This window comes from Diospyros lotus, chromosome 4, assembly GCF_014633365.1.
Source record: "Diospyros lotus cultivar Yz01 chromosome 4, ASM1463336v1, whole genome shotgun sequence".
NCBI classification, from domain to species: Eukaryota; Viridiplantae; Streptophyta; class Magnoliopsida; order Ericales; family Ebenaceae; genus Diospyros; species Diospyros lotus.
The window spans coordinates 226669-254488 of NC_068341.1; the positions used below are offsets into that span (position 1 = coordinate 226669).

The window sequence follows — 27820 nt, forward strand, 5'->3', positions numbered from 1 at the left end:
ATAGACGTCGAAGTTGCGGCAATGGAGGAGGCTTGTTCGCACGGGCGAGAAAGAGAGAGAGATGGTTGTTGGATGCGAAAGGAGAGATACGACAAGAACGAATCTTTAGGACATTGGAGGCCCGATCGAGTTGCACGGAGAAAAGAAAGAGAGAGGGATAGTCGGAAGGGGAAAAAGGGATGGCGGAGAGAGAGAAAGTTATGACAATGAGCTGATTTCAGCACAGAAAGAAAGAGAGAGAGAGGGGGAGGGGAGAAATTAAAATTTTGTTATTGAAATGTGCTGCTCTTTTTATTGTGATCTATCGCAATTTTTTTGTGTCAATATATTGTGATATATCGTGGGTGGCATTGAGGGTGGCTGAATAGCATTATCCTACGTGTGTGTGCGCGCGCGTGTATATATATATATATATATGTATATGTATATATACAGATCATGTATAGAGGAGCAAATTACTAAACCATAATTCAATGCTCCTGCAAGAGGACAACTACTCCACCCTACGCAATTGTTACACGCATCCATCTCTCTTTAAGTCTCCCACCAACCGTACCCACCTACCCTCCCCCCTCTCTCTCTCTCCCTAGCTAGTTACCTCCATTAATTCCGTTCTTTAATTATATATACACATATAAGCAATTGCAGGAGATAATTATCTAACTAGCTACCGCACACTCAGATCGATCCCCCATCTCCCCCCTCCCAAACAAACACACACACACACACACACGCTCTCTCTCTCTCCATACTCCCATCCGGTACGCCGATCGTTCGTCCAAGACTAGCTAGTAGCTAGCCAGTTACTCCACCAAAACTAAAAAGTTTGAATATATACTTATACATAACAAAACAGCAAGGTACGTACGTAGAAGATGGTAGAAAGCGTAATCTATGGAGTGAAACTGTCCTCGGTTGGACCAGGAAGGGTTACGGGGCAAGACGTGGTGCAGGAGCTCAACAACATGGACCTGGCCATGAAGCTTCACTACCTGAGGGCTGTTTACTATTTCAGGCGGGAAGCTTTGGAGGGATTGTCCGTCCTGAACATCAAGGAGCCCATGTTCACCTGGTTCAACCATTTTTCCGCTACCTGTGGCCGCTTCCGCCGCCCCCACGACTCCCACTCTGGCGGGCCCGGCGGCCGCCCCTTCATCAAGTGCAACGACTGTGGTGCCCGCTTCATCGAGGCCCACTCCCCCTACACTCTCGACGAATGCCTCCAACCCCTCCTCCTCAATCATCTCCACGATCATTCCCTTCACAACCTCCTTGTTTCCAACCAAGTCATCGGTCCTGAGATTCAGTTTTCTCCTCCTGTTCTTTTACAGGTAATTCAATGTTTTATATTAACATTAACTAACTAACTAACCACTCCCGGCCCTGCCAATGCCATGCATGGACCCTAATTAATTTCCAAGGCTCTCGGGATAATTAACTACATATAACTATTATATATAAGCTGCCTTGATTTGTTTTCCTCTTAATTAGATTAAATAATTAATGAATCTTGCATATTCAGAAGCTAGCTCAGCTGCATATATATCAGTATCACCACGTGGAAGGTGGTGATTGACGGATGTGTGTTGTTTAAGTTGGATATGCTGATGTAGCTAGGTAGGGGTAAATTTAAGTAATTAGCTCCAGATCACCCACCCTAGCCCCTGGAGGCCTAGAGTACAGTACTCGTGTTTGTATATATATGTCCCATGATCGATCGATGGAGTATAAAATAAATGTTGTTTGCGGTTTATAGTTAGAAGAAATTATTAAAAGTATGAATACTGGCACTACAGATGTACACATGACATGATCAGAGGAGACGACCATCAGTTATGCCCAGCTAGCTAGTTAGTTTAAAAAGTATGGACATATATGTTATGTCATCAATTTCATCTATCTGTATATACGTATTTAATAAAGTTTATAATTATTTTACTCACAACTGTACTCTCTGCAGACTGCAGTACGTACGTACCCCCTGCCCCTTCACATATAATCAATCTACCTACATCACCATCTATATATTAAAAACACTCCGAACCCCCAACTACCTAGAGACATCTAGGTTAGACTAAACTAGGTAGACTTGTTACTACAAGCATTGCCCTCTTTCTTAATTTGTGGGTTTGTTTGTCTGTGCAGTTTACATGGTTCAAATGTGGTGGAGTTGCTGTGGGCCTGAGTTGGGCCCACGTTCTTGGAGATGCATTCTCCGCGGCAGATTTCATGAACGCATTGGGCCGAGTCATGGCAGGCCATCAGCTGCCCCCCCGCCCTGTCAAAGCCCAACCCCAACCCCAATCGCGCGCTGGGATTGACATTAGTAGGTGCCCTAGCCCGCCCACGGATCCCCTCTCAGTGAAGCGCGTCGGCCCAGTCGGAGACCACTGGATATGTCCCAATCATAATAACAATACCCGCGCCAAAATGGAAGCATTTTCTCTGCACCTCACGGCCGCACAGATGGAGCAGTTGCAGTCCAAGGTCGGCGGCGGCGATCGAATTCCATTCTTTGAAGCCCTCTGCGCTGTTATTTGGAAATGTGTGGCCAAAACTAGGACAAGGAGGAAGGATGGGGATGTGGCGGAGGAGCCCAAGGTCGTCACGATTTGCAAAAATAGTCGTGGTCGTCGTCAAAATGAAAATGGTGGCGGCGGCGGCGGCGTGGTGATTTTGAGCAACGCTCAAGGGATAGGCGTAGTCAAGGCGGATGAGGATGTTTCCATAGCGGAAGCGAAACCAAAGCAGCTGGCGGAGTTGTTGATGATGATGATAGGTGAAGAAAGTCTTGAGGACGAGCGAAGCAAGATCGAAGAAGCAATGGAGCGAGAAGGAGGATTGGGTGATTTCGTTGTTTACGGAGCAAACCTGACGTTTGTGGATCTGGAGGAAGCCGATCTGTATGGGCTGGAACTGAAAGGCCAAAGGCCTGTTTATGCAACTTACAGCATAGATGGCGTGGGAGACCAAGGAGCCGTTCTGGTGCTTCCAGGGCCCCAAGAAACAGGCGCCGGCGGCGGAATTGGAAAGGGGAAAGGGAAGGTTGTCACCTTAATCATGCCAGACACTGAAGTTGTGGATCTCAAATCCGATTTGTTAACAGAATTATTTTGAATGGCTTCTTCTTAATTATCAAGACTAACTCCAGCCAGGTCTCCGGTTCAGTCCGGCCACCTGAAATCAGTGAATAATGAATGATGTAAGTTTCAGCTCTGCTTCCGCGTGTTCGTTCCTTCTTGGGGGATCGGATCGGATCGGATCATATCATTTGTCTTGTCGAACAATGACAAATACCATCGAGGGTGTACTGTTTGCTACTTTTAGTCAATTTGAAGTACATTTTTAATCAAATCCAACCACATTTAATGTGACAAATTCATCATAAAAATTCAAAATTAACTTTAGATCTTATAGCGAGGGATAATGCTGTATGCATAAAAAGAGAATTACATAAAATCACCCATTTGCCCCTATAATAAATAACCTAAACTCATTCAAAACTCTCTCTTTCCTCTACGTCTCTCTCTCTCTCTCTCCCCCTCATCACCCATTATATCCTTAGTTATTTTGGGTGATCCCCGGTTGCAAGAGGATGCAACGGTGAGGCGATAGAGACAAGGCAATAGAGACAAGCGATGAGAGGCAGCAAAGATAAGCAACGACAAGATAGTAAAATTGTAGCAACAAGAGGAGACAAGATGGTGACAAGAACAGATGAGGGCAAGAAGCGAGTGACGAGAGACGATGAGGCAATAAGATAGCAAAGGCGAGGCGACTGCCAGAACAGGTGAAGGCAAGAGGTGAGCGACAAAAGACGGTGAAATGCGACAATAATGAGGTGGTAAGGCAACAACAAGGAGATGGTGAGGTTGCAGTGGCAAGAGCAGGCAGGCAAGGACGAGGCGAGCGAGGAAAGAAAGAAAAAAGAAAGAGAAATGAGTGAAAAAAAATCATAATAAATTGCGCCTATAAAGGATTATGTAAATCCTTTCTTAGTGCCATCCTAATAGGGAATACAACTACACTTAATGGGTTCAGTAACCCTTGCTTAAAATGTTGCACTTCAACTTCTTCACCCGGGAGGGAGGGGGTGGTCTTTAAGGTTAAGGTAAAAGAATTCTAAAACCATATATCCTGTTGGTGTTGGAGTGGAAAAATATTAAATTAAATTCTAAAACACAGACAGATTATCTTTAAATCGCAAAATATCTCGATGCGTGATGCAAATAATAATAATAATAATAATAATAATAATAATCTAATTAAGATTCATCGCAAGTTCAATCAAAACCTCTCTTTCCATCCATCGGGAAAACCTTCTAACCTCACTCGGCCGAGGGCCGTCTCCCTTGCTCTCTCTCACAGTTTCCTTGGCGTCGTCCCGTCCCTCAAAAAAGGTAACTTCCTGTGCTCCTAGCTAGCTAATTCAGTTGTCTGATGAAGTGATGCCTCTCTCTCTCTCTCTGAAACGGAGAAACCCACTTCGGCGCTCTCATCCTCTGACCTCTTTTCCCGCTCTCTTCTCTCCGCGTCCTCCCACCTTGTTGAAGTACGTAACCAGCAATTTCCTCAACATCCTCCCTTCCCTTGAAATGTATATATAAAAGAGATCAAAATGTTCCGAGAAACACCATCCCTTGTACGAATTTCACTGAAAACGATTTCTGCCTTTTTCTGATATTCAGAGTTTTCTTGAATCTCTTACACTCTGGTTACATTACATGCCCTGTCATAGTTACTGCATAATGGGCTCCTCAGTTCATGGCTTTATCATAGATTTTTCTTTGTTGGTTCAGAACCATCTAGTTCGCACAATTCATTGATCGCCTACGTTTTCTTTGCTAAGCTGCTATCTTTTTATTTATTTCTTTGTTCTTTTACTTTTCCTCTTGCTCTATCGCTATCATTACGCTAGAGATGTGGCTTGATTATTGGGTAGGCTTCTTCTAAGATATTCTGTGAAAAAGGGTTTATTCCTTCCTTTCTTTCGTCTTTTCTCATGACATCAACTTTGTTTCCGAACCTCAATTAAATGAATTTTCCGGTGGCTGTATATTCTTTCTTTGGAGGTTGTATTTGTGAAGTGAACGGCTATTCTTCTTCTGGAGATTGTATTTGTGAACAGCCAGCCTTTCTTTTACAGTTAAATAGATGCTTTAGAGCGGTAACATTGAATATTTTACTCACAAGTTGAGTGAGTCAAAGGGTAAGGGATAAATTTACTCATTCTTATCCAGGTTGAGGGCATGTTCGTGTTATTAGGCCTATTCTTTTTCGTTTTCTCTGCCAGCAAAGATCAATTTTCACAGGTCTGAAGATGAACTGATCCTTACCGAAAAGGAAAATTCTCAACAACTTTTCCTCACCAACTGCATGCAAATGAGACAGTTAAGAGTGATTAAAATAATGAGACAAGGAATGCGTACTTAATTTAGCAACTGAGAGTGCACGCCCAGAGTTTGTTGTTAATGAGTAATGACAGTACTAGCAATTCCCTCTCACTCTCGCTCTCTCTTCATCGCCCTTCTGGATTACACCCGGCAAAGAAACCTCCGAAAAGGCCGAGCCTTACATGCCCACATCACCCAAGCCGGTTCCTCTTCTTGCATTTACATTGCCAACAGCCTCGTCAACTTATACGCCAAGTGCAAACACTTGGCCGACGCCAAGCTCGTTTTCGAGGAGATACAGCACAAAGACGTGGTCTCATGGAACTGCCTCATCAACGGTTACTCTCAAGTTGGTGATCCCACAGCTTCCTCCTCCATCATGGAGCTATTCAAGCGCATGTTGAGCGCAGAAAGCAACACACTCCCAAATGCCCACACTTTTGCTGGCGTTTTCACTGCTGTGCCAAGCTTGCCAGACCCTCTGGGTGCTGGACAGCAGGCTCATGTGCTTGCCATCAAAACTGCAAGTTCTGGAGATGTGTTTGTTGGTAGTTCCCTGCTAAACATGTATTCCAAACTGGGTCTCGTGTCTGATGCTCGCAAATTGTTTGATAGAATGCCAGAAAGAAATTCAGTTTCATGGGCTGCAATGATTTCTGGGTATGCTATACAGCGGCTTACTCCAGAAACTCTAGGGCTCTTTAAATTGATGATGGGTTCAGCAAAGGAGGGTGTGAACGAGTTTGTGTTGACCAGTGTCCTTAGTGCCTTCACATTGCCTGAGCTCATTCAAAATGGGAAGCAACTTCATTGTCTTGCTGTTAAAAACGGGTTGATATCCATTGTATCCGTTGGAAATGCTCTTGTAACTATGTATGCAAAATGTGGGGGCTTAGATGATGCCCTCCAGACATTTGAGTTGTTGAGCGATAAGAATGCTGTTACCTGGTCGGCAATGATCACTGGTTTTGCACATTGTGGAAATTCTGACGAGGCATTGGAACTTTTTTCGAAGATGCATGTTTCTGGGATGATGCCTAGTGAGTTCACCCTTGTGGGAGTCCTGAATGCATGTTCTGACCTTGGCACTGCAGGAGAAGCAAAGCAGGTCCATGCTTATGTGATAAAAGTGGGATTTGAATCTCAAATTTATATCATGACAGCTCTGGTTGACATGTATGCAAAATGTGGTTACCTAGTGGATGCTCGGAAGGGTTTTGGCTGTTTAGAACAGCCTGATATTGTTTTGTGGACCTCCATGATTGGTGGGTATGTACAAAATGGGGAGAGTGAAGAAGCTCTGAATTTGTTCTGTCAAATGCAAAATAAAGGTTTATTGCCCAATGAGTTGACAATAGTCAGTGTCACAAAAGCCTGTTCAAACCTTGCTGCTTTGCAGCAAGGAAAGCAAATCCATGCTTGTATCATTAAGTATGGGTTTAATATTGAAGTTCCAACTGGAAGTGCTCTCTCAACTATGTATGGAAAATGTGGGAGCTTTGAAGATGGAAACATAATCTTCAGGAGGATGCTTGTGAGGGATGTAGTCACATGGAATTCAATGATATCTGCGCTTCATCAAAATGGACATGGCAATGAAGCTCTTGAACTTTTTGAGGAGATGCTGTTTGAGGGGACAAAGCCAGACTACGTTACTTTCATTAATGTTCTCTCTGCTTGTAGCCATATGGGGTTGGTAGAGAGAGGCTGGGTTTATTTCAGGATGATGTACAATGAGTTTGGTATACTGCCAAGAGTTGAGCATTATGCATGCATGGTTGACATACTGAGCCGTGCTGGAAGGCTTGACGAAGCAAAAGAACTTATTGAATCAACACCTACTGGTCATGGCCAGTGTTTGTGGCGTATCTTGTTAAGTGCTTGCCGTAACTATCGTAATTATGATTTGGGAGCCTATGCAGGAGAAAAATTAATGGAATTGGGTTCACTAGAATCATCTGCTTATGTGTTGCTTTGTAGCATCTATACAGCATTGGGCAGGAGAGACGATGTGGAACGGATCAGAAGGATGATGAATCTTAGAGGGGTGAATAAGGAGCCCGGATGTAGCTGGATTGAGCTGAAGACTCAGGTTCACGTGTTTGTTGTTGGAGACCAGATGCATCCACAAATTAAAGAAGTACGTTCAAAGGTACAAAGATTATTTAAGCTAATGAAGGATGAGGATTACCAACCTTCTTCTGGTTTACTTTCTGCTGATTTCGAGGGTTAGAAACATGAACAGGGATATGTTAGTGGCAAACAACTCCATTCTATTCACATTGGCGAGTTAATCAACAGTAACAGAGTTATTCGATTTTCATAGTTCTACTTCTTTAGTATGTATGTTTCTGTGGCCTGTTGGATTTTTCCAAATACAAAAAGTCAACAAAATACATGTTTTGTCATTAGAGATTGACTGTACCTCCCATGGGAAACTGTGCCACCTTAGTGTACTGGTAGGTTTCTTAACTTAGAAGGAGATGTTTTTGATATAACAGTGGATAAAAGGGGCACTTCACCTGGTTATGAGTCTGGTCCTGTATTTAGTTGAGCAAAGGTTTGAAACTGGTGAATGTGTTTAGGAGCATGAATGTATGATATCAGAGGCTTGAAGATATTGGGGGCATTATATTTATCCAACCATGAACAGAGGTAGACGGGTGCAGAAAATTAGTGTTAAGGTAAAAACTGATCTCTCTGACCCTAGAGCTAGTTTGGAGTTGGGGAATTAGCATTAGGGGCAGAAGTTTTTCTTGCATCCTAGTTGCTATTAGTTATCCTCCTTTCTATCTCACTTCATGCAATTTTTTTCTTACTTTTGTTTCAGCATATATATTATGACTGCTTGCTTAAGTGAGAAGCGGTGCTGATTTAGCTTTTCTAATATGTCCATGTTCAACTTAGAAGCTGTACTTTTGAAGAGAACAGAGGACCAGCTCAGTTTATCCTGGCTTGTAAAATTTTGGTTCTTGACTCTGGCATATATGTAGCTCTGAACCCTTGCAAGTTCAATACTTGATTATTGTTTCATGCCATCAAAATTCTTGTCTTTGCTTTTGATCAAATACAAAGGTGTTTTTGTTTCATTCATGAATTATAGGGAAGCCAATGTAGTGTTTTGGAGTTGATTTGCCACAGTACCATAGATATTCTGATTCTTTATCAAATAAGGTAGTGATTTAATTTGTATATAGCTAGCATTTCCCTTTTCAAAACCAACAAAAAAATTTAATATATCTATCCATATATAGTATTGAAATAAGTCAGCCTAAAAATTTGGAAACTTCACTACTTAAATGTACAATTTTCAAAAAATTACACATGTTCTAAAACTTCTTTTCTAAACAACCAACCAACAAGTATCATCTCTAATATGGTAAACATTACTTATGTGACTATTTGGAATGCACTTAACCCACTTAAGATTGCTCACTTGGGCCATTAAAAACTTTTTAGTGAATGATTTACGGAGGGGCCTCCTTGCATGATTCTTTGGTACATACTCATGCATGATTTTTGATGTGGTAATACTTAAATTATAAGAATACCCCCACGTGTTAGCAGTCTCATTCATCACGTGGATTACCCAAGAGATTGACACGTGGCAAGCCCACAATCTAGAGTGGAGTCCGAAAAATTCGGGCCGGACTGCAAGACCCGTTCCAGCTTGACGAGGGTCATCGGGAGTCATGCCCACCTATCTCGAATTTTATCTTGGGTACCCCATAACGAACCTGACTATAAAAGGCAAAGGTCCTCACCAGGTATGACAAGCTCTCCAGCTTTTACATTTATTACTACTCGTATTTGCTCTACTGATTTGAGTGTCGGAGTCCACCCCGAGGGATTCAAGCCCCGTCACTCTGTTGTCTTCTAGGTTGTATCCTCGAGGTTTGACATCGCCAAGTTTGAAGCTCCACTCCCAAGGTCCAATCGTCGAGGCGGCACATGGTGGTCGGTCTCAAATACCATCATCATTTGGCGCCCAACGTGGGGCTGACGTCCATACTCGCTAACCTCTTCTTTCCATGCCTCGCGCTTCAAACTTCCACTCCTCACCTCAAATCTTGGCTTTCCCACATGTGTCAACGATTTTTACTCCTTGCTAACCGAATGGCTCCTCGAAGAGACGTGACTTGTAGCCAGGCTGGTGCCAATCTAGAGGCCCCGGCGCAAGAAGAGAATCCACCGCTTCCTGCCAATCCAATGCCAAAGGACCGACTCACCAGGCTGGAAAATCAGGTCTAGCAGTTAACTGAGTTGTTAACTGGCTATCTACACCAGAGTGAACAACGTCGTCCGCAAGTGCTCTCTTAGCGGGAGGAGCACCAGTCACCTCATCCTACTCGGGAGCCTCGTCAATCCTGCCAGTCGGGTTAAGAAATCCATCCCTCTGAGGCGGAAGGATCTACTTTTTCACCCTTGCGAGAATGACGGATCTCGCAGGAGAGGCGGTTACGTTTTCTGAAGAGATAAGTTTAGTGACTCAAGAAGGGAAAGGAAAAGTTGCCCCACTTCGGTTCTAACCAACCCCTGAGTAAGAGCATCATGGCAAAGGCTCCTCCGGAGAGGTTTCGTATCTCATCCATCAAGCTCTATGTCGAAGGCATAGACCCCTGTGATCATGTAGAGCTTTTCTCTTCTCACATGCTGGTGCAATCGAGGTCAGATGCTATGTAGTGCTGGGCCTTTTCGACCACTTTGGGAGGTCATGTCCAGACTTGGTACTCTTACCTTCCCCATCGTTCCATTAACAGCTGGGGAGAGCTAGGGACCTGTTTCCTAGCCCATTATGCTCCTCTGATGCGTCACGGAAAGTTTTCTATGGCTCTGGTTAACATCAAGCAAAACCAATGTGAGTCTCTAAGGGATTTTGTGGCCAGATTTAATGAGGAAGCTTTGAGCATCGACAAGTTCGATCAGCAAATTGCAATTGTGGCCTTCCATAATGGTTTGAGGGTTAGGCCGTTTGCTCAGTCCTTGGCCAAGACCCTGCCTCGTACCTTCACAAAAATCCTTACTCGGGCTAACAAGTACATCAACACTAAAGAAATAATGAGGGTCAAGAGGGATGAGCAGCCCGACAAGAAAAGTTATGTATATGACGCGCACACACATGCACAAGCTAATTTTCTAAAATAAACAAATCACAGAGGTGATATGGTTATAAGCTTTATGTATGCAATAATTAAATCACTTGCTACATATTGAATAAATAACAAATCTTAAAGTGACTCTGGAGCTTCCATGCTTCATCATAAAAATTTGCATTTCTGAAAATGAAGGCAATAGAATTGAAACCACATCAGTTTCAGAAAATTCTTTTGCCGTATCACTAGAGAGGAGCATTTTAGAAAATTCTCAAAAAAAAAAAATGACAATATTCAAAACTAAATATCCAAAGAAATAATGACAATTAAACTTTGAAATCCCTATCATGAATCTCTAAAGCACAAAAAAGTCAGCACATGATTTGAACATATAATTAAATGAAAGTGTATTTACCAGCACATGTCTTGGTTTTGACAAGCTTGTGTATGAGAACCATGATCCCTAAACCTTGGATTGCTTCAAAAACAATAAACAAGTTGGTGTGATCTTCTATCAAGAGGTTTATGGCAACCAGACAACAGAGGAGAGATAGAGCAGCTACATTGATTTTTATATTCCTCGGTTGTTTCTAGACGCATTTGATCAGTATGTTTAGATTCAAGCTGCTCTTCTTTCCCATGGCTTTGGTCTTGTTTTGTGTAAGGTTTTCTCTTGGATCTTTTTCCTTAAATTAGAGTTTGAGAGTGCATGTATGGATTCATGAAGAAAATGACACAAGGAAGAAGACTGGCCCAAAAATATCCCTTGATGAAAGACATTAACATAATTTCTGATTGTAAAAGAGCCTTTGTTTAAGTAACTGATCAGAGAAAAAAGAAGTTAAGGAAGAGACATATATGCCCATGACAAGAAACTGACAATTAATATGGAAATTAACTTATGAGAAAAGGTATATGTTACTTTAACAGATTTGCATTGGCCAACTTATTATCTCAATTTATTTCTAGAATTTAATTTCTCTTTTAAGTTGAGGGATTTGAATAAATTCTAAATACATCATCAAAGTAAATACATAAAAAAAATTGATGATGGTATTTGAGACCGACCACCATGTGCCGCCTTGACAATTGGACCTCGGGAGTGGAGTTTCGAACTTGGCATTGTCGGACCTTGGGGATACAATCTGCAAGACAACGAAGTGACGGGGTTAGGAGATGGGTGGACTTCGACGCTCAAATCAGTAGAGTAAATACGAGTAGTAATAAATGTAAGAGCTAAAGAGCTTGTTATACCTGGTGAGGACCTCTACCTTTTATAGTCAAGTCCGTTATGGGGTATCCAAGATAAAACCCGAGATGGGCGGGCATGACTCTCGAGGACCCCAGTCAAGCTGGAACGAGTCTCGCGGTCCAGCCCAGATTTTTCGGACTCCGCTCCGGATTGTGGGCTTGCCAAGTGTTAGTCTCTCGGGCAATCCACGTGGTGAGCAAGACTACTAGCGCGGGGGGAGGGGGTATTCTTGTAATATAGGTATTGCCACATCACTTGCCCCCCACTCCTTGAACTAAGCTGAAAATCATGTTGGGTCGAGAAGTAGTTTAATTTTTTAGGCTATTTGACTGTAGATTTTTCCCGAGATGCATAGGAGTGTTTTTAAGCATGAGATTAATGTTTAACAGCCTCATTTATTACCTTAAAATTATAAGGGGTGTTTGGTTGGAGGGAAGCATTCATTACCTCGCAATTACAAGGGGTGTTTGGTTGGAGGAAAGCATTCATTACCTCGCAATTACAAGGGGTGTTTGGCTAAAGGGAGGCATTCATTACCTCACAATTATAAGGGGTGTTTGGTTGGAGGGCTTGGATCCCTCTATATAAGCCCTAAGGTCCCACCCTCAATTATTATTTCAAGGCAAGCTCCCAACTTTTGAGGTTAGTCTTTCCCTCCCTTCTTCTTTGGTTTTCTTTTTGTTTCTTCCTTTGCTTTTTTTTTTTTTTTATATTGTTTTGTTTGTTTTTTAATAATTTTTTCATCTTCTTCCTCGGCCAACCAGACCGAGAGCGGCCTAGCCGAGCTCTGCCAAGGGTCGAGCTCGACTCTGCCAGATCTCGGCCATGGCCAAGGTCGACCTCGCCAAGATTTGGCGAGGTTTGCCCGACCATGGCTGAGCTCGGCCATGGCCGAGGCCAGTTTCGGCCTCGGCTGGGGTTGATCGTGGCCGATTCCCCTTGGCACCCTTCCATTGCTGCTTCTCCTTTTTTTTTTTTACATATAAATATATATATATCGAGGTCGGCCATAGCCGACCCCTTGGGGCTTTGTTGCCCCCATTTCCTTTTTTTTCCCCTTTTTTTTATATATAAATATATCTATATTTTTTCCCTCGACCAGGCAGACCTCTACCTGGCCGAGCTCAGCTCTGCCAGATCTTGGCGAGGCTGAGCCCGACCATGGCCGAGATTTGGCAAAGCCAAGGGCCAAGCTGAGCCCGACCATGGTCGAGATCTGGCAAAGCCAAGCTTGGCCCCTGGTAGAGCTGAGCTCGGCCAGGCCGCCCTCGGCCAAGCAGAGGGGAAAAAATATAGATATATTTATATATAAAAAAAAAGGGGAGAAAAAGGGGCAACAAAGCCCTAAGGGGTCGGCTATGGCCAACCTCAATATATATATATATTTATATGTAAAAAAAAAGAAAGAAGGAAAAGCAGCAATGGAAGGGCGCCAAGGGGAATCGGCCACGGTCGACCCCAGCCGAGGCCGAAATTGGCCTCGGCCATGGCTGAGCTCAGCCAGGCACCAAGGGCTGAGCCCGGCCAAGTCAGTTATGGCCGGGCTTAGCCTCGCTAAGATCTGGCGAGGCCGACCTCAGCCATGGCCGAGATCTGGCAGAGCCGAGCTCGGCCAGTAGAGGTCTGCCTGGCTGAGGAAGAAGGTGAAAAAATTATTAAAAAACAAACAAACAAAACAATATAAAAAAAAAAAAAAAAAGCAAAGGAAGAAATAAAAAGAAAACCAAAGAAGGGGAGGGAAAGACTAATCTCAAAAGTTGGGAACTTGTCTTGAAATAATAATTGAGGGTGGGACCTTAGGGCTTATATAGAGGGATCCAAGCCCTCCAACCAAACACCCCTTATAATTGTGAGGTAATGAATGCTTCCCTTCACCCAAACACCCCTTGTAATTGCGAGGTAATGAATGCTTCCCTCCAACCTAACACCCCTTATAATTTTAAGGTAATAAATGAGGCTGTTAAACATTAATCTCATGCTTAAAAACACTCATATGCATCTCGAAAAAAATCTACTGTCAAATAGCCTAAAAAATTAAACTACTTCTCGACCCAACATGATTTTTAGCTTAGTTCAAGAAGTGGGGGGCAAGTGATATGGCAATACCTATATTATAAGAATACCCCCCCTCCCCCATTCGAGAGACTAACACTTGGCAAGCCCATAATCCGGAGCGGCGTCTGAAAAATTCGGGCCGGGCCGGACCGCAAGACTCGTTCCAGCTTGACTGGGGTCCTCAAGAGTCTGCCCGTCCATCTCGGGTTTTATCTTGGATACCCTATAACGGACTTGACTATAAAAGGCAGAGGTTCTCACCAGGTATAACAAGCTCTTTAGCTCTTACATTTATTACTACTCGCATTTACTCTACTGATTTGAGTGTCGGAGTCCACCCCGGAAGATCCTAGCCCCGTCACTCCATTGTCTTGCAGGTTGTATCCCTGAGGTCCGACATTGCCAATTTCGAAACTCCACTCCCGAGGTTCAATTGTCAAGGCGGCACATGGTGGTCGGTCTCAAATACCATCATCAATTTTGTTATGCATTTACTTTGATGATGTATTTAGTATTTATTCAAATCCCTCGACTTAAAAGAGAAATTAAATTCTAGAAATAAATTGAGATAATAAGTTGTCCAATCCAAATCTGTTAAAGTAACATATACCTTTTCTCATAAGTTAATTTCCATATTAATTGTCAGTTTCTTGTCTTGCGCATATATGTCTCTTCCTTAACTTCCTTTTTCTCTGATCAGTTACTTAAACAATCAGTTACTTAAACAAAGGCTCTTTTACAACCAGAAATTATGTTAATGTCTTTCATCAAGGGATATTTTTTGGCCAGTCTTCTTCCTTGTGTCATTTTCTTCATGAATCCATACATGCACTCTCAAACTCTAATTTAAAGAAAAAGATCCAAGAGAAAACCTTACACAAAACAAGACCGAAGCCATGGGAAAGAAGAGCAGCTTGAATCTAAACATACTGATCAAATGCGTCCAGAAACAACCGAGGAATGTAAAAATCAGCGTAGCTGCTCTGTCTCTCCTCTGTTGTTTGGTTGCCGTAAACCTCTTGGTAGAAGATCACACCAACTTGTTTATTGTTTCTGAAGCAATCCAAGGTTTAGGGATCATGGTTCTCATACACAAGCTTGTCAAAACCAAGACATGTGCTGGTAAATACATCTTCATTTAATTATATGTTCAAATCGTGTGCTGATTTTTTTGTGCTTTAGAGATTCATGATAGGGATTTCAAAGTTTAATTGTCATTATTTCTTTGGATATTTGGTTTTGAATATTGTCATTTTTTTTTTTTTGAGAATTTTCTAAAATGCTCCTCTCTAGTGAGACGGAAAAAGAATTTTCTAAAACTGATGTGGTTTTAATTCTATTGACTTCATTTTCAGAAATGCAGATTTTTATGATGAAGCATGGAAGCTCCAGAGTCACTTTAAGATTTGTTATTTATTCAATATGTAGCAAGTGATTTAATTATTGCATAAATAGAGCTTATAACCATATCATCTCTGTGATTTGTTTATTTCAGAAAATTAGCTTGTGCATGTGTGCGCGCGCGCGTATACATAACTTTTCTAATGTAAGTGTGCTTAATTTGATATATACCATTCAGGCCTTTCACTTAGAAGTCAAGAACTTACAGCATTGTTCCTAGCCACCAGAATACCTGGTACATGTGTCATTGCACACCGTGAACATACTGTGCTTGCCATTGCTGGCCTTATTTCCACTGCTTGGGTTATTTTTTTGATGCGGTTCAGATTGAAGTCAACTTGTGCCAAGGAGCAAGACAACTTGTCAGCACGTTATACGGTATGCACGCAGGGCATATAATTCAACAATTAGGAAAATCGACATCACCTTAATATGCTTGACTTGTCTGGTCCTAATGATGCATGCAGCTGGTGCCAGCGGCAGTCCTTGCCTTATTAATTGCTCCTAACAGTGAGCATACACTAATAAGCAGGCTTTGGGCTTTCAGCGTGTATTTGAAAGCACTCTCAATGTTGCCTCAGCTTCGTCTGATGCAAAATGAGAAGGTTCTCTCTCTCTCTCTCTCTCTCTCTCTCTGTGTATATATATATACACACACACATACATCGTTATTGCTATAAGTACACATTACTTCTTACCATATATATACAGGCATGCATTTGACATATGCACGTGCTAGTTAACACATGAAAAGTTGTGATCCATTCTCTTTTCTGCAAATGTTGTGTTTTCAGATGTTTGAGCCAATTACAGCACATTATGTTTTTGCAATTGGTGTTGCAAGATTCTTGGGCTTTGCATTCTGGATCGTTATGGTGAGTTCCATCTATTGCTCATATACAGTTATGCTTATATTTCTTATATATACTGTTTAATTATTTGAAAATTCTGAATTTCTGTATTTACAGAAAAGCTAACTGCTCCTAGATATTGAATGTGTTTCATTCAATCCATTAAATAATTCATTAATTATTTAATGGATGAATCTCAATCTGATACAAGAAGATACAGATTATAAGCCAGGCAGGGCTAATTAAATTTTTATGCATGTTCATATAGTGGTTCCATGAGGGATACATATCTTCCTGATCAAGTCTCCATATATAGAACGTGTACCTGTCCTCCAAACGGTGTGTTTCCCTCTGAAGAATACATGATTGGTTGGATACGGTTCTTTATATATAGGTGCTGATGGCTTGGCTTTCATTATGGGGTAGTCGCAGGATCGCCTTTCAGGAGGATAAATGCATTAATAATAATAATAATCTATATATATATATATATATATATTATAATAAAACAGCCGTCAATTTTTTTTCTCGCCCATTTTCACTTTCTATTTCGATATTTTATTATATATATATTTTTTTTTTACTTACCCAAAATTAAATTTTTATAAATCATTAATTAAGTATAGATTTATGAAAAACGTGTAGTTCTTGATACCTATAAATAGTTTTATTTATGGTTGAATAGTATTTGAAGAATATGTAAGCATGCAGATATATGAAGAGGCAAGATCTAATTCATATTATTAATTTTTAAATATTAACATAAAATTTTAATTAAAATAAATTACAAAAAAAAAAGACTTTTTTAAATCGGGAGGAATCTTGAGATATTAAGTAATATCGCTAAATACCGACTGCCAAGTATATTTTTTAAAAAAATTAAATTAAATTATTTATTTTATTTCTCATAATTTACCTCTCATTCTCTCTCAATAAAGCCACTACTCAAAACTCTAAAACCCTTAATTAATTTCATACAAAAAAAGTACAAATCTTATATATATTTATGTTATTACTTAATTTTGAAAAATAATTAGTTTGTAGGTTATGTTAAATTAGTTATTTAAGCAAAATTGAATTATTTTAAATAAATCATTTAAGTTATTTTGACAAAATTAATATTTTGTATAGGCTATTTATATTTATCATATGTTGTCATATTTCTTTTGAAATTTTTTATGTTTTATTATTTATGTTACTAATTTATATAAATTATATGTTGTCATATTATTTATTATTTTATATAATCTATTTATATTTATCATATGTTAAATTAATTATTAGTTTATGAAAAAATGTGTAGTTCTTGAAATCTGTAGATGAAATTTATGATTGTGAGATTGTCAATTTTAAATAAATTCAATATATATGAACTTCCGTGCGTTACACAGGGATAAACTAGTAATAATAATAACAACAATAACAATAATATATTATTATTATTATTATTATTATTATTAAGTACACCGATGGTTAGTAGCTAGTTTGTTATTAATGATTAAAGCATCCACTATTAGTGAATTAATAATTAATTTTCCATGCAGGTTTACCAGACAGGGGGGAAGTTTCTATTTTTGGTTGGATACGGTTCGTTATGGGTGCTGATGGCTTTTATATCAGAAATCATTCATACGTTTATCTTGGCTGATTTTTGCTACTATTATGTGAAACTGTATGTCCTCCCTACCGCTAGCTTAGCTTCAATTTTATTATATAATATATATATATATATACAGGGATATTAATATTAATATTATATTATTGTTCAATCGACTATATATATATATATAAGTTATGCGGGTGTGATGTCTTATTTTTGCAGCAAAATGTATGACCAGCTGCTGACGGAGCTCCGCGTAAGTCCGTAGGTTTTTGAGATCCATCTCTCAAGTTATTTGGTGGGCATCCATTGTCGATGAGCAGCATATACTGATATATATATATATATGTATATCATTTACAATAATATTTCTAATTATGTAATGCAAAGTCTGGTTACAGTTACAGACTTACAGTGCTTAGCATTCGTCTTCGTCTTCGTCTTCTTCTTCTTCTTCTTGTTTTGATCATTGCATTAACTTGATCCAACTATTCCTGCCTCTGCTTGCTGACACTGCAATATATCCTAACAAAGCGTGTGATATGTTGTGGAAATTAAATTTGGTAGAGAAGATTTTGGTTGGTTGCTTAATTGCTTTGTTACCAAAATTATGAAAGAGTGGGAAATTAAGTCGATTAAATCCAAATCTAAGTCCACGATGAAGATATTTCTACATATTTATGCGCGCCCAGCTCCGCTCCTACCCCCGTCGCAGCAATGTTATTAAAAGCGATTCATTCATGATTCATCGGGAAGTAAATTTGAGAGAGAATTGTATTTAGTTGCTTTTCAAGTGATATACTTGGCGCCATCCGTCGCTTTTCAAACGGCAGACAGAGAGAGAGAGAGAGAGAGACTTGCAGTTATTATTATATGTATTAAAAGAGAAAGTATCATTATTATCATTATTATTTGTTCCTTTTAAAACTCACAATTACATTATGTGTTAATTAGATAACATAAAACTCATTATAAGTTGAAGAAAAGGCGTGAATTGGGCAAAACAGAAAAGTCGTTCTAATTTGGAAATGAAAAGAAAAAAGTCAATTTAACCCATTAATTTGAAGTACAACCAGGATAGTCTGGCATCAAGATGGATGGATGGATGGATGGATGGATGGATAGAAGGTGCCGGGGGGGGGTTGGTAATATTAATATAATATAAAAGGGAGGAAGGATAGGGGATAGAGTTGCTTGCTGCCGAATGCCCGATTGATTCATAGAGAGAGAGAGAGAGAGAGAGAGAGAGGGAGACGGAGCTTTGTAACGCGGGATGCGGAGACAATCTTAAATTGTGGCTGTGTTTGTTTGTTTTAGTTGTACTTGCATCCGGAATTGGAGAGTCCCAAATGCAACGGACACGCTGTTTGGCCTCTCTCTCTCTCTCTCTCTCTCTGCTCTTCAACGCTCCCCCTTTCTTCTTTCGTTCGAGACCAAGACACAATCGAAGAGCAATTTCCAGACCCAACACTATCAACATCTATCTTACTATTAGCCTAAATATATATATGTGTGTGTACATGTATAGTATAATATGCCCAAACATCATCTCAATTCGCAACTCAGTCGTACTTGATATCACAGGCAATCCTTCAGCATTTTGCAAGTAGCCAATAGAAACCAAAAAAAAAAACAAAGAAAGAAAAAGGCATTGTTTTTATTCTTCTCTCTCTCTCTCTCTCTCTCTCTCTCTCTATCTATATATATATAAATATATATGTGGAATTGGGGGGTTTCTTACCCTTTCTCTACATATAATAACTGTTCGATCTTGTTTGCTTGGGTTTGTTGCAGGAGTTGGAATTTGAGAAAGTTGGCTTGGAACATTGATTTGTTTCACCGCCCGCCCGTCCGCCCCCACGGGTCTCTCTCTCTCCCTCTCTCCTTCTCGCCGGTTTTTGGCTTAAATGGGCGGAATCTCATCTGACAATATTCATGGACTTGTTATGGCTGTCTCTTCCAGTATTTCTTCCAGTATTTTCATTGGGTCGAGCTTTTATTATCAAGAAGGGGGGTCTTAAAAAAGCCGGTGCCACTGGAAACAGAGCAGGTCCTATTTATTTTTCTCATTTCAATATGTACTTGTGCACGCATCCCATTTGCATGCATAAGCAACATGTACGTACGTGCATGCATAAAGTAGCTTCTTCCATAACTTACAATGCATTAGCAGCAATACCTTCTCGATCAGTCCGCTTCTCTGCTGTGGACAGCATTTGGGCTATGCAAATGAATTGGATCTGGCTTCTGGTCCATCCATAGTGCTTCCCCTGTCTTTTTTTTTTTTTAAAGGTTTTTTCTTTCAAATGAAATATTCCACATTCCACAAAACTTTATTGCCTCTAATTTTACATATGCCGAATGGTACCCACTACCTAGAACTGCTAAAAAATGATCATCATGTGGATGGAAAAGAAATCACACCCACGCTCACACACAAACGAACAAAATTTAAAAAAAAAAAAAAAGAAGAAGGATCTATGCTCCAATCATTCACAAATTATAGGGAGTTCAATTATCAAGCAAAATATTCGAACGAATAAAACGTCTGGAGGATTTTTGGAGGAGAGGGGAGCAAGGGGAAAAGTGCCATCACTTTGTCTGATAGCTAGGATAATACATGTAGAAATGGAAGTTCATTTTAGGGGCTTGCTGGAAGTGGTAATGGGTAGAGTTTCAAATTAATGCTACCTGGGCTGGGCTGGGCTGGGCTGATGGGAAATTGGAAGGACATATGGCGTTCACTGTAACTTTCCCTTATACAATTGCTTTTTATTGAAGGAAAGTCCTAAAATTATGGAACAAACTCAGTTAATTAGTTCCTGTAAATCTGTTCTGTATCAATTGTTGATAGGTATCTTTATATGATTAGCATTATCATCTCCTAAACTTTAGAATTAGATATTCATTGCTCTAACCGATACTCCATAGTCCATCCTTCCTCTATATAATGAGGCTGTAATCTGTACATCATATATACAAAAAAGATAGAATCATCTGCTTCCTTTTTTCTTCATGGTATCAGAGCGGTTGTCCTGCTTTGTTTGATTTATTTTTTCCCAATCAACTATGGCAGAAAACGATTCTCAATCTTCCGGCGCTGTGTCGTCTTCTTCGGGAGCCACAAGTTCTTTTGGTGTGTCTGCTGGGTCAGAATTCGAATCCAATCCTAATCAACGATTGAGCTCTGTTATGCTAAATGAGTTCAATTATCTTCCTTGGTCAAGGGCCATAACTCTTGCTCTTGGTGGAAGATCTAAACTTAGTTTTATCGACGATAAAGTTTCTCCTCCAAATGCATCATCGCCAGACTATGCGACATGGTTGTCCAAAGACCGGCTGGTGCGATCATGGATTCTTAATTCCATGGACTCTCACCTTGCAGGGATTTTCAGCTATTCAGATTCTGCTTCACACTTATGGACGGCAGTTCGTGATATGTACGGCCAACAGAATAATTCTACTTGAATTTTTGAACTCCAACGAGACAATTGTGAACCTGCAACAAGCTGGTAAACCCTTTGTTCAACTACTTGGCAGTCTGAAAAGAATGTGGAATGAGCTTGAGGTGTACCGTCCCCACACAGTTGATGCTACTATGCTTAGTAAGCGAGTCGAAGAGGACAAAATTTTCTAGTTGTCAGCAAGTCAACCAGAACTCCCATCGTTCTCATGTCCCCACAACTCCCATCGTTTGCGTATGTCTGTTCCACGATTCAGAGAGAAGAAGTGAGGAAAAAAGTCATGAATGTGGAACCTAAGTCTACCTTGTCTGACACCCGTGCTTATGCTGCAAATCGCCTACCCAAAGGGGAAATCTCTTACAAAGGCAAGCGACCAGATTTGAAGTGTCAACACTGTCATCATCTAGGACATCTAGTTGAACGATGCTGGGTTTTTCATCCAGAACTAAAACCGAAGTTTTCCAAGGACAAGGGACCTCCAAAACATAGAACCCATGTTGCCGAGACCTTGCAGGGAGATATGGTAAATTATACCTCTAATCCAATTTCACTTATCAATGAGTTTGCTACATATCTTCAACAAAAGGGTGATCAGGGACTTTTAGGCTCTGGAAACTCAAATTCCACAGCTCTTTTTGGTAAGTTTGCTGGTTTCTTGGCAAACTCACAGCATCAGTCTCATGAAAATATTGAAGGTATTTCAACTGCACTTTCAACTGTCTTGAAATTTAGTACTGTGCATGATTTTTGGATTGTTGATTCTGGTGCCACCGATCATATGACCAATAAATTAACCAATCTGTTCGATTTCAAAAAATTTCCTGCTCCATCTCATGTGTCAGTTGCCAATGGGTACGGTGTTCCTCTTATTGGTGAAGGAAAATTTAAATTGTTCCCTAACGATGTGAATTCAATAGCTTTGTATGTTCCTTCGTTTCCAGTCCAGTTGCTCTTTGTTAGCAAACTCACTCAAGCACTTAATTGTCGTGCTATATTTCTTCCTCGTATGGTACTTTTTCAGGACCTCGTCACCAAGAAGACGATTGGTGAAGGATTCTTCTTACAGGAACTCTACTACATCTCAGGAAACTTCCTAAACACCCTTTGTGCTCAAGCTTCAGCTTTCTCTTCTTCCTTGTCAGACTATATCCTATGGCATCGACGTCTAGGACATCCATCAAAAAAAATTCTTACCAAATTGCTTCCCCACGTGGGTATTGAATCCATTTCTTGTGATACTTGTCATTTTTCAAAGTCTACAAGACTACCTTTTATGTCATCTTTATCTAGAGCTAATAAAATGTTTGAGCTTGTACACTCTAATATTTGGGGACCTACCATTGAATCCTTTGATGGTTTTAAGTATTTCGTTATGTTCATTGATGATTTCTCTCATGTTACCTGGGTGTACTTATTAAAGTCTAAAGGTGAGGTTATGGATGTTTTCAAAGATTTCCCCATGCTTGTTCTAAATCAATTCTCTACCAAAATTCAAATCCTTCGTTCGATAATGGCACATAATACATGTCTAAAAATAGGACACAATATTTAAATTCTCATGGCATTGTGCATCAAACTAGTTGTGTTGGTACTCCCCAACAAAATGGAGTAGCCAACCGCAAGAATAGAGACCTTTTGGAAAAAAATCGTGCCTTGATGATACAAATGCATGTTCCAAAGCATTTTTGGTCTCAAGGGGTGTTGGCTGTTGTTTATATTATTAACTGGTTACCAAGCCGGGTGTTGTCCTTTAAATCTCCTCTTGAAGTTTTGCAAGGAAAATCTCTTGATCTATCCCATTTGAAGGTATTTGGGTGCACTTGTTTTGTGCATATACAGACCTCTCTTCGTGATAAATTTGATCCACGGGCTGCTAAATGTGTCTCCTTGGGCTATTCATCAACCAAGAAAGGATATAAATGTTATCACCTTGATTCCAGGAAACTATTTGTTACAAGAGATGTTAAATTCGAAGAAACAGCCCCTTATTATATCGCTCTCAAGATTCTTTGGAGGATATTTTCCCCTTGCCCATTTTATACAATCATCTTGCTGGTTCTAAGTCATCCATTCCTCCAAGTTCTCCTGGAACTTCATCAGATACAAGTAGTAACTTCATTTTGCCTGTCCCTACTGATGCAAATGCAGGTCAATTTGCCAGTACACCTTCAGACACAAATGCAGCTCAATCTGATTGTTCACGGGCTGATTCCTCTGATTGCTCACGGGCTGAGTCATCACAAGTCGAGTCTGTTTCTCCTGCTTGTCAGGATGTTTCACAGCACCGTCAATATCCTCTTCACAGCCATGCTCCTCCAGCAAAGCTCCAAGATTTTGTTACATACTCAATCTGTCATCCAATCTCAAAGTATATCACCTATCATCGATTCTCCTCAACTCATGCAGCATTTCTCTCTACTATATCCAGTGTACATGAGCCTAAAACTTTCCATGAAGCAAATTCCCACGAAATTTGGCGTAAGGCTATGCATGAAGAGCTTCAAGCTCTTGCTGAAAATCGCACTTGGAGTGTCCTCAAACTTCCTAATGGAAAACCTGTTGGAAGCCACTAGGTATAAAACAAAGTTTATTTCAGATGGCACGATTGACAGGCATAAAGCTCGTCTAGTGGCTCAAGGGTTTACTCAAAACACTTGGTGTGGATTACAAGGAGACTTTTGCTCATGTGGCTAAGATGAACACTGTACGTGTTTTGCTTTCTGTTGCCGTGAATTGTGGATGGTTGATGAGCCAGATGGACGTAAAAAATGCCTTTTTACGTGGGGATCTTAAAGAAGATGTATACATGAAATTACCTCCAGGGCATCCATAAAGCTTAGATCCTTCCTTGGTTTGCTGACTGCACAAATCGATCTACAGTTTGAAACAATATCCACGTGCTTGGCATGCTTAATTAAGTGTTGTTCTTTAAGAAGTAGGTTTCTTAAGAAGTGCTACTGACTCCTCCTTATTTGTTTAGAATGGTTCAAATGAAACAGTGGTAGTTCTTGTTTACGTCGATGATCTTATTGTTACTGGGAATAGTGATCACACTATTTCTCAACTCAAAGGTACTCTGTAATCTTGTTTTCCTATTAAAGATCTCGGCCACTTAAACTACTTTCTTGGAATTGAAATGACAGCCTCCAATAAAGGCCTCTTTCTTAACCAACAGAAGTACATTCTTGACTTACTTAAAGATGCTGAGATGATGAACTCTAAGCCTGCTCCTACTTCGTTGGATAGTAAACTGAAGCTTAACTCAGTAAGTGCGCCTTTACAGGCTATCAATGACTATCAACGAATGGTCGGTAAGCTTATTTATCTTACTATTACTCGGCCTGACATTACTTATGTTGTTAGTCTTGTTAGCTAGTTTATGCATGCACCTACATTTTTTCATTTGGGCATTGTCAAGCGTATCTTGCAGTATCTCAAAGGGTCCATTGGGCGTGGGATTGTCCTAGCCAAGAATCACGGATCACTGGTTATAGTGATTCCGATTGGGCTGGAAATGCACTTGATTGAAAATCCACCACTGGTTATTGTATGTTTGTTGGTGGTAATCTTGTCTCTTAGCGTAGTAAAAAACATGTTGTCCATTCTAGTGCCAAAGCTGAAAATCGTTCCATGGCATCCAGTGCTTGTGAAATGATATGGCTCAAAGGTCTCCTCACTAATCTTGGTTTTCCAAGTAGTCTTTTGATGAGGGAAAATACCCTCGAGTCCATAATTACTCCAATAGCCCGGGAATACAGCCAATGGCAGCGGTGACACGTGCCCACTAAGGAGCCACTCCCCCGACATCATCCTACTTAACCCCAGAGAGGACACGTGGCAGAGACGCCTCACCACACCGATTAGCCTGTTACTCAACGAAGATTCTCCGAATTCCTCGAGATCGATCATCACACTGAGAATCGTGAAGATAGGAACTACCCCGAACTCCTCGGAAGCGATTATGGGATCCATATCGGTAAGATCATAGCTCCGCGAAGAACAGGATAAGAATCCCAGCAATTTGAAAGAGAGTCCTTACCTTGGCAGGAGGATAAAGAGAGGGAACGAGTGACGGGTAAGAGATCGAATCCTTTCTTTCTCTAAGTTTGTAATAGCGTACTTGAAGCTTACGTGAGGCCGAAAAAACTAACTTGAACGTCAGAGTGAACCCGAGGGAACAAATCCCCGACCCCATTGTAGGTACCTGGTGCGAGGCAGAGGAAGGTGATCGGCCACCGCATCATCAATCGGCGCCCACTGTGGGGCCCACGCACTTTTCTTCTTGTCTCTCCAGAGCGAGCAACCTCCACGTTCGAGTTATCTTTCCAATGGTAACTAGAAGGCACCAGTCTCGAGCTGCCGATGGTAACCCTGCCCCGGAGCCGAGCCAGAACAATCCCCCAAGCAGCCCGCAGGGGAGGGACCGTAGCCCAGATAACCCTCCTCCCCCACCTGATCGGATCACGCTTTTGGAGAATTAGGTTTAGCACCTAACGGAGCTGCTCACTGGCTTTTTGGACCACCAGCACCAATAAGCCCATCATTCTCAAGAAGGAGGGAGGTAAGACCCTCCGCTGGAGGAAGGATCTTGTCCGCGCGAGGCGGATCCTCGGGGACGCGGTCAGGAAGATAGACATGGAGAGGCCGAAGAGTCTTCCGACATGTCGTATGCGCAACAGCAGTAGGAAAGGAAGCTGCGTCAACTGGAGGAGGAGATTGCAGCCTTGAAACTGAAGCAAGGAGAGTCTCGGGGGACGATGGTGAATCAGCCCCTTAGTCTGGAAATTATGGTTGTGGTATCGCCGGAGCGTCTCCGCATTCCAGCTATCAAGCCCTACGCGGGGACTACCGACCCAATGGATCATCTAGATCTTTTTACCTCCCATATGATGGTGCAAGATGCATTCGATGCAATGTGGTGCAGAGGCCGAAGAGTCTTCCGGCATGTCGTATGCGCAGTAACAGCAGGAAATGAGGTTGCGTCAGCTGGAGGAGGAGATTGCAGCCTTGAAACCGAAGCAAGGAAAGTCTCGGGGGACGATAGTGAATCAACCCCTTAGTTCGAAAATTATGGTTGCGGTACCGTCGGAACGTCTTCGCATTCTAGCTATCAAGCCTTACGCGAGGACTACCGACCCAATGGATCATATAGATCTTTTTACCTCCCATATGATGGTGCAAGATGCATCTGATGCAATGTGGTGCAGAGTCTTCCTAGCTACATTGGAGGGGCATGTGCGTGCCTGGTATTCAAATCTGGCCCATCACTCAATAGCCAACTTTGCGCAGCTTCGGAGTAGCTTCTTGGCTCACTTTGCGCCTCTTTGGAGGTATCGAAGATCCACTATGGCCCTCGTTAGCCTGAAGCAGAACTAGGGCGAATCCTTGAAAGACTTTGTCTCGCGCTTCAATATGGAAGCCTTGAGCATTGAAAACTTCGACCATAGTGTCGCTATGGTGGCATTCCAGAATGCTTTAAGCATTGTTGTTAAAATCCCGATTTTACGCGTACGATTTTACGATTTTACGATTCGAAGACCCCCAAACAATTCAAATCCCATGTAAAATCCAATTTGGGATAAAATCCTATAAAATCTCGATTTTACATGTACGATTTTACGATTTTACGCTTCAGAGATCCCCAAATGATTTTACGATTCAAAGACCTCTATTGATTTAAGTTGTAATTTAGAGGATGCTTCCAACGTCTCAATGTCACATAGCATCTGACATTGGAACTTATGCAATGAATTGTTATATTTTGCCTCTAAATTGGAACTTGATTTAACATTGATTACATAAATTTCAATGTCACATAGCATCTAACATTAATTGCATAAATTCCAATTTACTTGATTTAAATTATAATTTTTACTTGATTTAACATTGATTGCATAAGTAAATCAAGACAAACAAGTAATTAATTAATGGACCACCCAACCCCAAATTGGGATATTACTTGATTTAATCAATGTTAAATCAAGAAAAAATTGCAATCTAAATCTAATGGAAGACATTGGAAGCATCCTCTAAAGAATTTTAAGCTATATTTTACCTCTAAATTACCTATATTTTGCCTCTAAATTGCCTATACCAACCTGTTAGTTTTTGAGCTATATTTGGGAAGTATCATTTTTTGAATTATAATAAGGAATAATCATGTTATTAAATAATATTAATTCATTTTCTACAAAATTATATTATTATAAACATATATTTACAAAAATTAAAGGGTATTTTTAATTATCTCTAAAATCTTACGATTTTACGATTCGATTTTACGATCCGATTTTATGGACCCTTTGTCGATCCCACTTAAAATCCCGATTTTAACAACCTTGGCTTTAAGGCTCGGTCCCTTTGCTTAGTCGTTGGCTAAGACTCCCCCGCTTGCGTTCACAGATATCATGGCCTGGGAAATGAAGTATATTAATGCTGAGGAGGTGATGCAGGCGAAGAGAGCCGAGTACACTGAGAAAAAGGAAAGAAAGAAGCATCCCGAGGAAAGTAAGAGCGAGGGCCGAAGGGAGAATCGAAAGGAGAAGCCTCGTCCTCGATGGGAATCGAGTGGTTTTACCCCTTTGAACGCCCCAAGAGCGAAGATCCTTGCCACCATCGAGGACAAGGACTATCTGAAGAAGCCCCAGCCAATGAGGGCACCATTCAGCAAAAGGAACCGGAATAAGTATTGCCGCTTCCATCGAGATCATG

The 27820-nt window shown here is 40.8% G+C and overlaps 4 protein-coding genes across 9 annotated transcripts in view; all 4 read left to right on the forward strand.

Moving 5' to 3' along the window:
- The first annotated feature begins 639 nt into the window (after nt 1–639).
- LOC127800482 (protein ECERIFERUM 26-like) lies at nt 640–3354 on the forward strand. The gene is made up of 2 exons (XM_052335105.1): nt 640–1331; nt 2146–3354. Exons 1-2 carry the CDS (start codon nt 876–878, stop codon nt 3115–3117), a joined length of 1428 nt encoding a protein of 475 aa, XP_052191065.1. The 5' UTR covers nt 640–875; the 3' UTR covers nt 3118–3354.
- A 928-nt stretch (nt 3355–4282) lies between these two features.
- Nucleotides 4283–15543, forward strand: LOC127800481 (pentatricopeptide repeat-containing protein At2g33680). Of its 5 annotated transcripts, none has more exons than XM_052335100.1 (2): nt 4283–7545; nt 15373–15543. In XM_052335100.1, the coding sequence occupies exons 1-2, from the start codon at nt 5479–5481 to the stop codon at nt 15412–15414; spliced, it is 2109 nt and encodes a 702-aa protein (XP_052191060.1). In that variant the 5' UTR covers nt 4283–5478; the 3' UTR covers nt 15415–15543. The 5 variants fall into 5 exon arrangements, with proteins under 5 accessions (XP_052191060.1, XP_052191062.1, XP_052191064.1 ...); XM_052335102.1 differs by lacking the exon at nt 15373–15543 and adding an exon at nt 8224–11507; XM_052335104.1 differs by lacking the exon at nt 15373–15543 and adding an exon at nt 8301–11507.
- On the forward strand, nt 15510–19572 carry LOC127799086 (uncharacterized). Its single transcript, XM_052332808.1, has 5 exons — nt 15510–15572; nt 15662–15799; nt 15989–16069; nt 17590–17717; nt 19440–19572. The coding sequence occupies exons 1-5, from the start codon at nt 15510–15512 to the stop codon at nt 19570–19572; spliced, it is 543 nt and encodes a 180-aa protein (XP_052188768.1).
- An 838-nt stretch (nt 19573–20410) lies between these two features.
- Nucleotides 20411–27820, forward strand: part of LOC127800483 (probable magnesium transporter NIPA2) — a 33148-nt gene continuing 25738 nt past the window's right edge. Inside the window, exon 1 of one of the 2 annotated variants that reach the window (XM_052335107.1) lies at nt 20411–21804. In XM_052335107.1, coding sequence (XP_052191067.1) covers nt 21318–21804 — 487 coding nt within the window. In that variant the 5' untranslated portion in view covers nt 20411–21317. The remainder of the gene's footprint in view (nt 21805–27820) is intronic. The other variant, XM_052335106.1, reaches the window with a different exon arrangement.

Excerpts from the sequence above, each read along its gene's own strand:
- LOC127800481 (XM_052335099.1), top strand. The coding sequence starts at position 5,479 with ATGACAGTACTAGCAATTCCCTCTCACTCTCGCTCTCTCTTCATCGCC.
- LOC127800482 (XM_052335105.1), top strand. The coding sequence starts at position 876 with ATGGTAGAAAGCGTAATCTATGGAGTGAAACTGTCCTCGGTTGGACCA. Across the intron at positions 1,332-2,145 it reads CTCCTCCTGTTCTTTTACAG|TTTACATGGTTCAAATGTGG; the intron begins GTAATTCAATGT and ends TTGTCTGTGCAG.
- LOC127799086 (XM_052332808.1), top strand. The coding sequence starts at position 15,510 with ATGCGGTTCAGATTGAAGTCAACTTGTGCCAAGGAGCAAGACAACTTG. Across the intron at positions 15,573-15,661 it reads ACTTGTCAGCACGTTATACG|CTGGTGCCAGCGGCAGTCCT; the intron begins GTATGCACGCAG and ends TGATGCATGCAG. Across the intron at positions 15,800-15,988 it reads GTCTGATGCAAAATGAGAAG|ATGTTTGAGCCAATTACAGC; the intron begins GTTCTCTCTCTC and ends TTGTGTTTTCAG.